Source organism: Gadus macrocephalus, chromosome 15 (genome assembly GCF_031168955.1).
Source record: "Gadus macrocephalus chromosome 15, ASM3116895v1".
Taxonomy (NCBI): Eukaryota; Metazoa; Chordata; class Actinopteri; order Gadiformes; family Gadidae; genus Gadus; species Gadus macrocephalus.
The window spans coordinates 537,168-552,524 of NC_082396.1; the positions used below are offsets into that span (position 1 = coordinate 537,168).

A 15,357-nucleotide genomic window follows, 5' to 3' on the forward strand; every position below is an offset into this window, starting at 1 on the left:
GAGGAAGTGGAGGGTGACAGCGAACTAAGTGTCCGCAGGCACACTGACGGAGAGAAGGGAAGTCATTACATCAGACCATATGCAGACAGAGTAATGGATACGAGACTAAGAAAACCTCACCCTTTATCCTCAAAGAGAGGAAAGGCTCTTTGTAAAAATAAAACAGAAAAACTCCTCTCTGTTTTTGTGTTAATAATGACACACCGGGACTGAACAGGTTGTGAGAGATCTCAAAAAATACACAAAGACACAAAAAGGGAGCTACTGTAATATTCAGTGACATTTGTTCTGGATAGACGCAGGAAGACAATAAAGAATGAAAGAGCTGAACCAGACAGAGACAGAGACTAGACAGGGAAACTAAGACACTGATACTTATTGTTGTTTGTAAAGGAGTGAATGTGCCTCACATGCTCATCAAGCTACCTACATCAGAGTACAATACATTTAATTTGTAATAAATACATTGTCATTGACTGACAAGAGTCAAGAACAGAGCCAACATGTGACACTGCTCAGAGTATTTGCTATAAACACTGCTTTAACTCCTTGTACCAACATATGGGTGTGTGAAGGACCGCGTAGAACAGGCACTAGCAACCCCCATGAGTCCAGTTAATAAGACAAGGAAAGAAAACAAGAGAATACACAGAAAGAATGAGTCCATAGCTAGATGTAGGCCAATGGATTAGGAAACAGATTCAATAACAGGTAAAAGGGTGAGGGCAAAGGAACCAGGAAATGCAGGATATAGTGAGAAGTTCAGATTATTCACCTGTTTAATTCGTTTTTTCTTCCTTCTTCTCGAGAAGGAACAACTCTCGGAGGGATCGAGGGCTCCAGAACGGACTCCTGTGGTGGGACCTCCTGAAGGCCAGCCTCAAGTGGGTGAGCTCTGGGTCCAAACAGGTGTATGATGGCTTAACCCCTCTCCACACACACACACATGCACCACACACAGACACACTACACACACCGTAGAGTGGAAGTTTGAAGGACTGCCTCTGCCTGCAGTAGAAACACAAGCTAGTGGAGGGCAGAGGGAGGGGAGGAGGGAGGCGGCGGGGGATGAAGAGGGAGGGACTGAGGCCTGGGAGCTGAGGGATCAGGATAAAGAGTGACGTGGGAACGAGGAGGTGTTGGAGCAGAGGAAATAAGGGAAGGGAGGGAGGCCAAACAAAAGGGAATTAGTCCTTCAAGGTTTGTTCAATTGTTTGTGCGTGTGTGTGGGCGCGTGTGTGTGTGTGCATGTGTGTGCGTGTGTTGGGATGGGGTTCAAATATGTGGGAAGTAGATTTGGATCTATCTAAAAGCATGTTAAAACATGTACTGTAGGTCTTAAGCCACTTAATGTGTGACTCCTGTGTTTGATTGCTGAACGATCCCCGTTCAAAAACCAAAAGGTTTAGTGCAGCTAAAGGCTGCAGGAAGTGCATTTGCATGGAAGTTGAAACTGCATATTAATAATTTCCCTTTCTTAATTACCATAATAATAATGCAAATTACTGTTGGTCCACTGTGGCCGGCACTTGTGTTCCTTTATTCCCCAAAGATCAGACGTCCACTGATCTGTTTTATCTGCAGCGGCCGGTAACTAGTAAGAGCATTTAATCACGTTTGCAGTTACCTTCTAAACACTCACCCATGTTCTAACTACATTAATACAAATTTATTTTTCAGCAAAGAATCTGACATTTTGAGATTTAAAAAAATCTTCAAAGATTAAAATCATAATTTCGAGAATGAAGTCTGAATGTTACGAGGATTAAGTCATTATATTACGAGGAAAGGGTCAAAATATATCACCAATGTGTTAGACCAGGGGTTTTCAAAGTGTGAGAGAGTGAGCCCCCCCTCAGAGAAAAAAATTCAGCTGAGCCCCCCCCCCCCAATTTTTTTTTCTAAATACCTGTGTTTTGAAAGCTATTTTAATTATTTTACACATTTCAAACATATTTCTGAAACATTACAACATCTTTTTGCGTTTTTAAACAACACAATTTAACAACTTTATCTAAGCATGTTTTAGCTTAACCTTTTTTAAATACATTTGAACATCTTAATCTGTGTAAACTGCCAGTTTACAGATTCATTCAGGGTCCCCGACTCTGAATTTTCTGAGTCGAATCAGATCTGCCTTTTCAGTCCAGAGATTCGACTATTCGGTGGGGTTTGTTTACCGGCGTTGCTATGGTGACCTAAATGATTATAAGCAACTGAAAACGACGCCGGTTTGAAACTAAAACTGTGATTCTGAAAAAAGTATAAATGCTATCAAAATTCCGTTTAGATAGTATTGAAGATACAAGTGTGTAGATTTGTTTAATGGTTTGAACGATGGTAAACGGTTGAAAAAGGAATGAGTTACGATGTCTAGAAGTAGGTGTATCAGAATGGGCTGACGTCTTCAATGAAAACAGCTGAAAACGAAGCGGTATGAAACTAAAACTGTGATTCTGAAGACATGTTAAATTATATCGAAATTCTGTTGAGATATTATTGAAGATACAAGTGTGTAGATTTGTTAAATGGTTTGCACGAAGATAAACGGTTGAAAATTGATTTAGTTATGTTACTTCTACAGTTGAAGTACGACTGATGATTTGAATCATCGTCTTTCAGGGTTTTCTTCGGGTTTATTTTTTTCTCACGTCGCGCCCCCCCTGAAGAACTTTGGCGCCCCCCAGGGGGGGCGCGCCCCACAGTTTGAAAACCACTGTGTTAGACCATTAGCATGGTACATAATGCAAACTTCCCCTGTGCAAATTGAAACTTCCCCTGTGCAAATTGAAACTGCCCCTGTGCAAATGCAAACTATGACTGAACATGATACCAAGTGACGACGAGCCATGTTCAGTGATAACAATCTAGTGATTCACTCACAAAAGCAAGCTACTGAGCTAAAACAGGCTGTGCAACTTTGTTGATAGACATGCTTAGCGTTAGCCCACCTGATATTGTAGTGACATAGTTATATGAACTATGAACTTTACAGTTATATTTACCTTAATCTAGCATTAGGTGTGTGGTCTCAAACGTTTTCTAAATTTAAAAAATCTTAGGTTTTTCATGTTTGTTTTTTTAACAGGACGAGATTAATGTCGAAATGCCAATATTAATCTCGACATTTCAAGAATAAAGTTGAAATATCATGTAGACTTTATTCTCGAAATGTCTAGATTAATGTCGACGTGTCCATTGAATCATATGGAGAGAGTGAGACCTTAAATCAGACTCACTTGGCCGACGTGTTGATCTTGTGAATTGTACTTTAATGACCGCTGTCGAGGAAAGTGATTTCTTTGCCTCGGATTCACGTCTTTCGTATCGCCGCAAATCGTCCGGTAATTTATCAACCCCAGCATATTCGGTTGCTAAGCGACGTCAACGTTTTTTCGCGAACTATTTCTCTGCTGATCAACACTACCAATGGTAACAAGTAAATTGTAAAAAGAAACACAGTGTGAAGTTATTTTTCCGTTTGCAAGTAGCCGTGTAATAAGCGGGATAATGTATAGAACGCCGGTTATTATTGAAAATAAGTCCCTTCAGGACCCCTCCGCGAGGCGGAGGGGGGTTGCTTCCGGTCCCTAATACGCCGTCGGGTTACTTGGAAAATCACATCGTGCATATTATGGGTGAATGAAGTTTACATGCCACTATATTATATTATTGTTGTTCGTAAATGTTGTTATACAACGGGGGGCCTAAATCCAGCGATCTGATTTCACTATAGTTAAGAAAGTGCACTATTTCTACCAGAAACATACTTCTCCATTACTGGGACCCACCTAAGAACTGAATTGTGTTTATGGATGATGCTCAAATACAATTAACCTCTGCTTTGTATTGCAGTTATTGCTATTTACTGAATAAGCTTTCAATACCACTGCTTCTGAATAACTGCTCACAAAATGTGTCTTTCTCTGAGATAAATACAAGTGTAATGAAGTCATCCAATTGCACAATTAGATAGAGGACATTTTGATGTCGTGTGGAACTATGAGGCAAGCTGTCGTATCCTCCCAGATCATATGGTCCCTTCTGGCGCCAAGCCAATTCGTTAGGGAATAGGCTACATCTCTCCCCTTGGTTTCCATGATGGCTATTATGCGCGAAGAAACGTATTGAGCTGTTATGTTATAGAATGTGTAACAACATAACATTTCTCTCTTGACAAAGTGGTTGGCCATTATATAATATGAATGTCTTTGCATCTATGGCACCGTCTGATTTTATACAAAGGGCCTATATAGTTTCGAAGATATGATTAACTTTAGGCCTAAATCAGGTTCAAATGGAGTTTAATAAAGAAAGCTCAGGTGCGAAGGGCAGGTCAGTTAGGAGCACGATCTCAAATTGATTGTTGGTTCCGTGTGGGAACAAAAAAAACACTTTTAAATAAGTAGGCCTATTGCATCCATCTTGTAAATAAACAGCCTGGTACGGATCCTTCAGTGAAAATTCATTTTATTGATACCATACATTAATCGTCAATGACAGATGCTAGGCAAAATATATAGATATATATGTATCAAATCACCCCTGTGACTGAGCCCTACCGAAACCAGCTATGGGTGCGCTGTTGTTTCAGGTCTGTGATAGAACAATTTTCTCAGCATGTGTTGGGAGGGTCACGGGGACGTTTTTTCGGGTAATATATAGGGTTTTTCTTCTTTCACTGCTAGGACCGACGGGTAGATTACAGAGATTAAGACGCCGATGAGAGGTTTTAAAACACAATAGTCCCACAAATCCCTCGACAACTAGTGTTCGAGAAAACGCCCACGGGCAACTAGCCAGGTGGGAACCAAACTCGTGAGCGTGATCGGGTTGTCTGTGTTATTGGAGACCCCTAGTGGCGGTGATGTGTATATTTTAATTCTGTGTATGCAGAATCACAATTCCTTTTGTGACAAAAACTATTTGTACACCAGTAATTAAGAGGTAGAGCATATTTTACAAGTACTAAAATATTTGCTCACTATTTGTCAGTTATTGACTTTAACTGTTGATACATCAAATGGATAACCCATCGAAACTTGCAAAAAAGCAATGGTTTGAAAGAAAGGGTAATTGCTCCAGTTAATTGCAAAAAGTTATTATGATTCTTACAAGAAATTGAACACGCAGACATTTCAATTTCTCCAATGATGTGTCTAGCAGAAGTGGAATTTACCCAAAACAAATGTATTAGTGAGAACTCTGGATAAAATGACCATGGTCGTCCCTAAATTGTTAGGAACGTCAAAAATGCATTTACTTAAAACACAAGCATTTTCTCATTTACCAACCTTGCCACTCACTAGACTTAATACGACAAATATAACAGATGTTGCACACTTGAGGTCGGCCTAAATAAAATGGCTGAATCTAGAAAAATAAATAGGTTTGCTAACATGACCCCAAATGTATGTTAGCAGTGATTGTTCCTTTTATAGTCGGGTAAAAAAAACAAAACTAGGAGCCTTTTATCTCTTTACATGAGATGGGCTTTGTCAAGGTATATGAGACGTGGGGGGACGGGGTACATAAAATAACTTACAAATAACTATTACCGAAAATATACAAGTACATACACAGAAACATGGGAGGGTCAAAAATATGTTATACAAACAAATAGCATAGCATTAGCATTATCTTAAATTACATGTAGCTCCTTGGTTTGCAGCTTTCTCATTTGTGATTGAAAAACATTCTTGGGAAACTCAATACAAAAAGTATTTTATTATTTTACAATCCTGTCAAAATTGTTTCTTTTTTTTTAAAGTAGCAAATTTCAAACTTCCTGTGTAGTTTTCCTAAAAGTGAACACTCTCCAGATAGACTAAGCAAAAAAACAACTTGGCAATGACACGTCAACTGATTTTACAGCAGGTGGAGTCAGTAAGGAAACCATTATCCAATGTGACGCCGTGGGAAATTCAGACAAACTGGTCTGCAGTACTAAAACATTAAGCCATACAACTCCATAGCATCACTGCTAGGAATACACATCAGTACATTTCAATCCACCGAGTTGATGTCCCACACTGATGACATTAAGCATGGATTTGCATTGCTGTTCAGTCGTCACCACAGTAAGAATGATTCAACAGTAATATTACAATATACGCAACACAGAGCGATCTCCCACAACAGATTTAGGATGGTATACAGTTGGTACATTAGCAATTAGAAAGAACAAGAATACACCATCGATTCATAGGAAAAATAGATTGGTGTCACTGTGGAAAAAACTGTGCAAAGAATATTCTGGGGTGTTTTGTAGTTTTTTTTTCTTGTTTTTTTTTATTACGTTTGCTAGTCTTGACTTTATTCTTGTTTTTTTTTTTAGAAATTGTTTACAAAAATAAAAAAAAATCCAAACCAATTGAAAACATAATAATAATAGAAACAAAGAAACCAAACTAAAAGAGAGAAATCCCACTTGTGTAGCATGTGGTGCTCTGGTCCAGACACGGTCCGTAACGACTCTGGTACCGCTGCCATCATGCTCCGAGTGTAAGGGGGTGTGTCGGCTGCATTGGAGTGGGTCAGTCAGTGTCTTGCGTGTGTGTTTGTGTGTGTGTGTCAGTATTTGTGTGGATGGGATTAAGATTTAGCGTGGTGGCTCTCAACTCCGGTCCTCAAGCTCCGGCCCTGTACAGGTTTTTGTTCCAACCAGGTCCTACAAAAACAAATAATTTGAGTTTAAAAATATAAATCGTTGAATTTTAGTACTCAAAGAGAGTGCACACATTAGTTTTTGTACAGACTGGGAAAGGGGGTATGGTTGGGGGGGGGGGGGAGAGAGAGGAGTAAATGGAAAGCTGAGCATTGCTTCCCCCTTCTGACAAGAGCACAGCGACAGAAGCGAGGGGCAGCGTCGTCACGGCAACGCAGACGCAGGAGGACGGACCCCAGGTTGGAACAAGAACCCGGCGATACGGGTCGCCATGGCGAACCCTTCCTTCTAGCTCGAACACGGCGGTGAGCGGAGGAACGGTACCCGGCAGGCCCACGCACCTGGAGACACGGGGGGGCTGAGGAGGCCGGGACCACGACGGACCACCTCACCACTGAGCACGTGCAGGGACATGAGGGCGTTTTGGCGGGGTACAGTGAGGTCAGAGCCTCACTGTACCCTCCCCCCCCCCCCCCCCCCCGATGACCAAAGGGCCTTTGATTGACAGTTTACACGACCGTCCCTCCCCTCTGGTTACAAACACACACAAAATAAATGACACAATTCAACTATCCGCAGACCCCTCCTCCCGATGGCGTCGCTCATGACATCCAGCGGCTCTTTGTCTTTCTTTAAGCTGCTTTGGGGGCTACGAGGTGGGCGGGGGGCAGTGGCGATAGCTCTCTACTGGGACGACTGGGAGTTGTCATTCTTGCTCTCCTGGCTAGAGGGCGCCTTGCCGCTCCAGGGCGAGCGAGCGCCCAGCGCGGGGGAACTGTTGAAACTGTCCTCATCGTCCAGGCCACTCGCCCCCTCCAACTGCGTGTTCTCCAGCCGCGTGATCAGACGCTCATCCTCGTCACCAAACTCCCCTCCCATCAGAGTGGGCTCTCCCACCATCATCACGTCCTAAAGGGGACAGCAAGGGCCGGGACACATTATCCCTGGATTACAGGGGGGTGCGCGGAATTACTGACTGCACGGATGGAATTTAAATTGCTGTTTGATAAAATAAATATTATAATAAGTATAATAAAGTTTCGAGCAGAAAAACTAGGTGTGACACGATTTCTTTTGAAATTCGTTTTAATGTGCATTTCTTTGGTGATGATCATCATGGTGAAATGATAATGCTTTTGTCCCCCGTGTTGACACCAGGGCCATAAGGAGCTGAGGTTTGATTCTCCGCCATCCCAAGGCTCCCTGATCGTCATCACATCAAAAGCTGATGTGCCGTTGCCCCCCTTTCACACACCCCTCCTCCAGGAAGTGGGGGGGTTTTGGGGGGAGTGTTGGGGCTCCCTACCGGCCAGCAAGTGGGCCCCCCTGGTCCCCAGCTCCAGTCAGCAGCAGGTCATGATTCTCATTCTTGTTTTCCAATCATCTCAGCGCTGCAATCAAACCGGGGCTTTCATTCCACCTCGGGTCCCCTAACCAATAGGAAGCCAGCGGGCGGCGCCACGATGGGCGTGCTCTGCTCTGTCAGGCTTTATCCCGTACATCAGGCCGCTGCCCAGTGTTGTGGTACTGGAGCGCAGTGGGGTCCAGACCACCGACCAAGGAAAAGAGCCAAGTCAAGCAGACTGACGGGGTTAGGCAGACAGACACATCCAGGCCTGTGTCTGGAGTTTTCTTAGCACCGCCTCTATGAAAAATACATGTATGAAGATGACCATCAGCCGGGGGCCTCAGAGGACCAGGGACAGCCCCTCACTGGTCCAGACCAGGGGCTCCAGTGGCTACCGAAGGGCTCTCATTATTACAGGGAAATCAACCGTGCCCTCGCCGCACAAAAGCCTCTCCATCTTCCACTCTGAACCAAGATACGATCCTAGGTCTCCTGTTACCCAGCCCACTTAGACCCCCCCCCTCCCAGCCACACAGGACAAAAAGGCCCCTCTCTCCCTGCTACCTCACCTCCTCCCCCCTAGTCTCCTTCTCCCTCCCCCCCAGGCCTGGAGGGGCAGCGTCAGAGCAGGGGGAGGGGAGGGGGGGGGGGGGGGTTGGGAGAGGGTCAATGGTCAGGGAGAGGATGGGGGTACAGGTACCTGGTTGGAGAGGGCGAAGCTGTTGGCAGGGCTCTTCTTCTTGTTGCCGCCGCCGCCACCGCCGCCGCCGCCGCCGCCCGAGCTCATGGTGCTGCCGCCGGACACCTTCCGCTTCCTCCGCTTGTTGGGCGCCTGTCTGGCCGGCTCAGCTACATGTGGGGAAGGGACAACAGGGCGAGACGATATAAGACACATCAGTCTAGGGCTGGTATTGATGTCCCCCCCCGTCCCGCCCTCCTAGGAGGGAGGTCGGGATGTGTTTCAGTCAATGTTCTTTCGGTGTTTATGGTGTCGTGACATCAGACAAAGCTTTGGGATGTTTTTGTTGAATTAAGTCGTTGCTTTTTATTCATTTTAGAGACTATTTTTATCATTTAATATGCCATATAAAGAACGGGTAAGAGTTGCTCAAGGAAGTCGGCAGTCTGCAATTCAGGGATTAAAATGAAAGACCTACGGAGTGAAGCAACCCAAACCCCCAGACTATTGTGGCCCATCTGCGATTAGAACGAGGCCACACAAAGAATAATTCCTTACACTCAATAAGCTTGCTATGTTTTGCTATGTTTTGAGGCCAACAAGAGATCGATTAATGATATCATAAAATACCAATGGGTAAAAGTGTTATGTGTGATGGTTATTCCGAGATGGTTTTGGTTTGACATCATGGCAAATTACCTGGTGGTGCCACCATCCTCTGCCACTTCTGGAAGAGGCACGTCTTCAGGCAGTCTCTGGGGCTGAGGCTGTAGGTTTTGTGCCGGGACATCAGCTCCTGCATGGGCTCCAGGATGACACAGAGCTGCAACCACAGCGCACAGCACCGTGAGCAGGTGCAGAACACAGCCTACGCAACATAGAGACCACACAGGACCAACGAGCCAACACAACATAGAGACCACACAGGACCAACGAGCCAACACACAATCGAGACCACACAGGACCAACGAGCCAACACAACATAGAGACCACAGGACCAACGAGCCAACACAAGATAGAGACCACACGTGACTAACGAGCCAACACAACATAGAGATCACACAGGACCAACGAGCCAACACAACATAGAGACCACACAGGACCAACGAGCCAACACAACATAGAGACCACAGGACCAACGAGCCAACACAACATAGAGACCACACAGGACCAACGAGCCAACACAACATAGAGACCACACAGGACCAACGAGCCAACACACAATCGAGACCACACAGGACCAACGAGCCAACACAACATAGAGACCACACGTGACCAACGAGCCAACACAACATAGAGACCACAGGACCAACGAGCCAACACAACATAGAGACCACACGTGACCAACGAGCCAACACAACATCAACATCACACATGAGCAATAAAATAAAAACGTGTCACTCCATCACACGGTTCTGTGAACATTCAACAATATAAATAAATTAATGTCTCCTGAGGCGGTCAGCTCACCCGAAGGTAGTTCAACGTGCTGTTGGAGAGGCCACATCTCGTGATGTTCTTAGCCAGTTGATCCAACATCTGGGGGTCCTGCATGCCATTGGACTGGAAGCAAAGCATTTTAAAATCACAAACAAGAACACCGTACGTTATGCATGAAGGTGTGTGCCTGTGTGTGCCTGTGTGTGTGCCTGTGTGTGTGCCTGTGCCTGTGTGTGTGTGTGTGTGTGTGTGTGTGTGTGTGTGTGTGTGTGTGTGTGTGTGTGTAGGTGCGTGCGTGAGCCTCACATGCATGGCGAGGATGCTTCTTGGGAGGACTTCCCTGTGCTGCCGGATGCTGAAGTGCCACGTCTTGATCCTCATCATGTCATCGAACATGAACTCCAGGTACAGCCGGCCCTCCACGCACACCTTCAGCCCAGGAACACATCCAGACATGCCGGAATGAGGACACATACCCTCAATAGCGCTTCACACTACAATGGTGAATCCCGTGTTGCACAAGAGTCCATGATTACTTTCAATGGAGAAAGGCTGTTCTGTACAGAGATAAGCCCATGGCTAATAAAACCACTTTTGTATTCTTCAAAAAGCTGCCTAGTCTACCACTGCCTTTTTTACCCTCAGTGGTCGACATCACGTGTAACTGTACTGCATTCGAACGCAACCGCGATTGCCATTGTAGCCCTGAAGGTAAATGTACCATAAAGGAAAAGGGTTCCACCATTCTCCTTCCGTTACCTGAGTGAACATAGGCTTCCCGTTCTGAGTCACCATGGTGCACTGGTCGCAGTCGAGGGACACAAAGTTGCTGTGGAACGACTCCTTGGGGTGCTTCAACACGTAGAACAGCTCAGTGGCGCCCCCTTCGAAGATACTTCGGAAGTACCTCGGAATTAACGTCCTGCCGATGGCTGCAGAAGGACATGTGGTTTGAGTATAATCGCCATCCTTGCTAATCAGTCGCGGGAATATGTTAGAGGCTGCTTTCGAGTCTTACTGTATCGTTTGGGGCCGTCTTCCAGACAGAACGTGATGGTGAGCATGGCGTCATCCTCAAAGAACTCTGTAGTAAAGGCGTCCCACCAGAGATTGTCACAGTCCTGCAGCAAAGACACAGGAACCACTCAGAACTCCTTGGGAAATGCGTAATGAGAAACAAAGGCTAAACCAAAAGGCTGTTTTCAGAATCATTAAAATCAGAATTGGCGTATTTGTGTTTTCCACTTTTAAATTTAAAGTCACAAAATGTTCAGACATGAAAACAAGGTAAACCTTGTTTGACTTGACCCTGTTCTTTGAGACCATGGTTGAGTATCTTCCCACAAACATTTGTTACTTCAGTGCGTGCAAGGTCGGCTTCCTCGGGAAGTCAGCACTGAATCAGATTGAATGAAGAGCCACGGAGGGTTGACAGTAAATAAAGGAGCCACAAAACCAGTTCCCAGCGCATCCTCGTCCATGTAAACAACTCATATTCTAGGCTTTGTTTGCCATTAAACCGTTAAAGGCACTGTACGCAACAAACACTGGAACTAAGGGGCAAGAAAACATAAAGAGCCACAGAAACCAATATATAGGGACTAGGGACCCTGGAAGACCACCATCCCGACTGACTCATCCAAAACTATTCTCAGACCCGAATTCAGTCGGGGGAAACGGTGAAGAAACCAACAGGATCCAGACAGAAGCACAGCTGAGTGGTACACTCGTACTCCAGCGAGAGGACCGCTGTCTCACCTCGGTCCAGTTCTGTAGCCTTTTGTTCAGCTCAAATATCCGATAGTCTGTCTGGTTCCCGTACGGCGTGGGTCTCCTGAAACCAAACGGGAACACGACATCACCACGCTGCAGTGCATTGTGGGTGCAGTGGCTGGCCACCCAGCGCTAACCGACGCTATGAGCTACAGGCAACGTCCAGAACTGTACACTGCGCTTGACTGTGTTATTGACACAAGGACATCCATGAATGTTGTCCTTGTGAGTAAAATGCGTGGTAATTAATTGGCTACAAACAGCCAACAGCACATGGTAACTTACCCCATCCCAGGCTCCATATACGACGGGGGATACATAGGTGTAGGCCTGGAAATGGAAAAAATAATATTCATAATTAGAAAAGCCGTTACTTTGCAGATCAGAGGCACTGGGATACCGCAAATCAAAACACGATTCGTCAGAGTTGCCATTTATTTCTGTTGTGGTAAAAGAGTTCTGACGGGAGCAGATTAGCACGCCTTAAAATGTGCATAGAAAAGTACAAACAAGCACGATCCATGAAAGGAGCCTTCTTTACTTCTGCCAATATTTAAGTGCTACAGAATTAATTCTATAATAATGCTTAAATGGCCATTACAAGATGCAAATCCAGAAACATTGGGGGGTAATAAACAACATTAAGTGTTGCAAATGTGCTATTGCACATATATTTTTATAAATAAGAGCTCAGGACATAGAAGCCTTTGAAGAACACCCATTCTTAACACTAAATTGATAACTAAGTCCAGGCCCATCATCACTTATCCTGCTCTGCCCCCCCCCCCCCCCCCCCCAGGACCGTCCTGCTTCAACAGGACGGTCCTGGTGTCATGGGACCCTGTTCTGCTGAGGGGGTGTAGGACCTGCCCCCCCCCCCCCCCCCCAGTGGTGAGTTAGCCGTCCACCGTCCGGTCTCCCCCAGTGAGGGCGCAGCGTACCCCACGTCTCTGTCCAGCATGGCGCCGGGGTGGAAGGGGGGGAAGGTGGTCCCGTTGGGGGGCTCCTTGGGGGAGTACAGTTTGAATGACTTTGACGAGCAGCCTGCACAGAAGGGGAGGGGGGGGGGGGGGGGGAGGGGGGGCAGAGATTTAGCAGGGATTACGATTGTTAAAAGATTAAGATCGTTTTAAATCACAGCATATTCTAAGCAATCTAATGCGTGTGGATTGGTTCAAATTAAAGCACATTGGCCCCAAACAGTCATCTGCGCCTTTCCCCCCTCATTACCTAATGCATGTCTGTGGCAGCGCACACACACACAGAAGAATAAACATAATCTCTCATGGGGAAAACACAAAAAAATATCATCATAGCTCTAACAATGACATACATCTGAAAACCATCATCATAACTATAAAACGCAAGGGATCTTTGCTAAGTCAGGGCCCGCTCTGTTCTTTGTGTTCTGGTATTGTCCTCATTATATGGAACCCTCCTCTCTCCCTCGGTCTCATACAGCCCCATTTCATGTGATCCTAACCACACTCCTCTCTCTCTGTGTGTGTGTGTGTGTGTGTGTCCCACCCCCCCCTTCTCTCTGCCTCTCTCACCCATCCCCCTACTCTCTATCCCGGCTGTTGTTAACTCTCGTCTGCCTAGATAAGCCATTCATACAGCAACATGCAGGGAGTGCTTAAGGAAATATCTCCTCCACCATCACAACCATCTCCACCATCCCTGCTGGATGACAGCCGAACATTGAGAGCTTGTCTGAGGCCGGTGGTTGTTTTACATTACCAGACTACAAACTTCTAATTTGTTCTGTGGGCTGTGTAGAGACAGAGGTAGGTCAATAATAATAATAATAATGTAAAAGATGGAGGGAGAGACAGTCAGAGTGGCTGCATGATATGAACGAATGGAAGAGGCAAGGGGAGAGACAGAAGGACTAGGGCGGACTAGTGACAGGGGGTCGTTGCTTCGCGTCACAATTATTCCATTTGAGGGCATCTCTCTGACAGCTATATTATATATAACCTTTCCCCTTGCTCATCCCATCGAACCGCCCTCTGGGGTCATCCTTATCCACCGTATTAAGGGGCAGAACATGCTCAATGGGGCCCCACAAAGACCCTCTTCTGTGAATCAACTATGACCTTAAGGCCCACCCGCCTATAACACAACACCAGCACCCCAAACAGAGGTTAGACCTGTCCAATAAGCCTTTGTTCAGTCTGGGGTCCATTATACAGAAACACAAACTTATCTCCCAGGCACCACTACTTATCTCCCAGGCACCACTCCCTACTTCGCTGCACTTTGTGATGACCTCATTAGCGATCAGCCAGGTACAATAGACAGGAGATCGGACTAATGGTGTCATTAAAGCACAAGACACATGACACTTCTTTATAAACCAGTTTACGCGTCTTTTGTCTCATTTCTGAGCACCTCTCCACACACACACTTAACATATGCTTCGAGCTACGTGATCAACCACATGATTAAATATTAACTGCAACTTCAATTTTGAAGAAAAAAAATGTGATTGGCAATAACATTACATTAAGGTTGTTATGAATCAGGTGTGTGGGCAATAAGATGATGCATTGTAGTGAATGGCGGCAGGTCCAACACATTCTGTCGCATCTTGGGGAAGATGATGTAGTCTTCTATCATCTTGTCAAGATGTATCAGTGAGATGAGAGTTCGGTATTAACATGCAAGAAGTGTTGAGCTACAACGTAATCCCGCTGTGTGTGTATTTATTCTTTAGGCCTGAAGCAATAACAAAATTGCACGATTCGAGTATATCTTGACAGATTGGCAGTCGTGATGGGCTCCATTCTTCATCTTAGCTGTTTTCATTGATTATGCTTGCAGTACATAGCTCCCAAACGTTTGACTAGGGAGTCGTTTTGACAGGACACCAACCAAACATTGCAGGGCCGCATTTATTAACAGTTACCCATTTGCAGAACGGATGCCATTGCTAAGCTGCATTAGTTACACAAATATCGCCGCCATTTGTGCATAGCTTACTGAGAACACATCGCAGTTTCACTTTGCATTTGTTGTACGCGATTTAAATACTTAAAGCCGTCTAGGTGTGGACGTCAAGTTACCTGAAGAGAAAGGTTCACCGAACCGCGGTGTTGCAGCAAGCTAGCCCTCCTGCTAGCCGGGGAGCTGCCGATCTGTCTTCAACCTTGAGGCTACTACGATTCCTCGACCCAAATTATAAAGAGATGTGGACGGGGGGGAAGTAAATCACAAACGGTACTTGGTCCCGCTGTCGGTATATTTGTTACCACCGTCGCAGCCAGTGGGTTTCGAGCATCATTTGTCTTCTCGGGGGTGATGCTATCTATCTATCTGCTACTACTACAACTACTACTAAACATGTAGAGACCGAGACCTCTTTGTTCCTGCCAACCGAGGAGCGAACAATGGCCCCGCCCCCAATGCTTGTTCCATACCCCAGACTGATGCTATCCCCCCTCCAAA

General features: G+C 45.5%; 1 protein-coding gene across 4 annotated transcripts; it reads right to left on the bottom strand.

The window, feature by feature from the left end:
- Positions 1–5,707: 5,707 nt before the first annotated feature.
- Positions 5,708–15,357, bottom strand: LOC132472909 (LIM domain-binding protein 1-A-like). 4 transcript variants are annotated; one of them, XM_060072757.1, is made up of 11 exons: positions 14,976–15,339; positions 12,849–12,951; positions 12,193–12,237; positions 11,893–11,968; positions 11,153–11,255; positions 10,894–11,066; positions 10,441–10,563; positions 10,165–10,257; positions 9,394–9,517; positions 8,716–8,882; positions 5,708–6,670 (listed from the first exon to the last, which is right to left on the bottom strand). In XM_060072757.1, the coding sequence occupies exons 2-11, from the start codon at positions 12,866–12,868 to the stop codon at positions 6,617–6,619; spliced, it is 978 nt and encodes a 325-aa protein (XP_059928740.1). In that variant the 5' UTR covers positions 12,869–12,951; positions 14,976–15,339; the 3' UTR covers positions 5,708–6,616. The 4 variants fall into 4 exon arrangements, with proteins under 4 accessions (XP_059928740.1, XP_059928741.1, XP_059928738.1 ...); XM_060072758.1 differs by having other exon boundaries at positions 8,716–8,864; positions 14,976–15,333; XM_060072755.1 differs by lacking the exon at positions 5,708–6,670 and adding an exon at positions 7,156–7,576 and having other exon boundaries at positions 14,976–15,357.

What these genes read in the sequence shown, in the direction of transcription:
- LOC132472909 (XM_060072755.1), bottom strand. Translation starts at nt 12,868, where the DNA reads ATGCTGGACAGAGACGTGGG. An exon ending in GAGGATGGTGGCACCACCAG is followed by an intron (nt 8,883 to 9,393) that starts GTAATTTGCCAT and finishes CTCGCCCTGTTG; the next exon opens with TCCCTTCCCCACATGTAGCT. An exon ending in GCTTCGCCCTCTCCAACCAG is followed by an intron (nt 7,577 to 8,715) that starts GTACCTGTACCC and finishes TGTCCCCTTTAG; the next exon opens with GACGTGATGATGGTGGGAGA.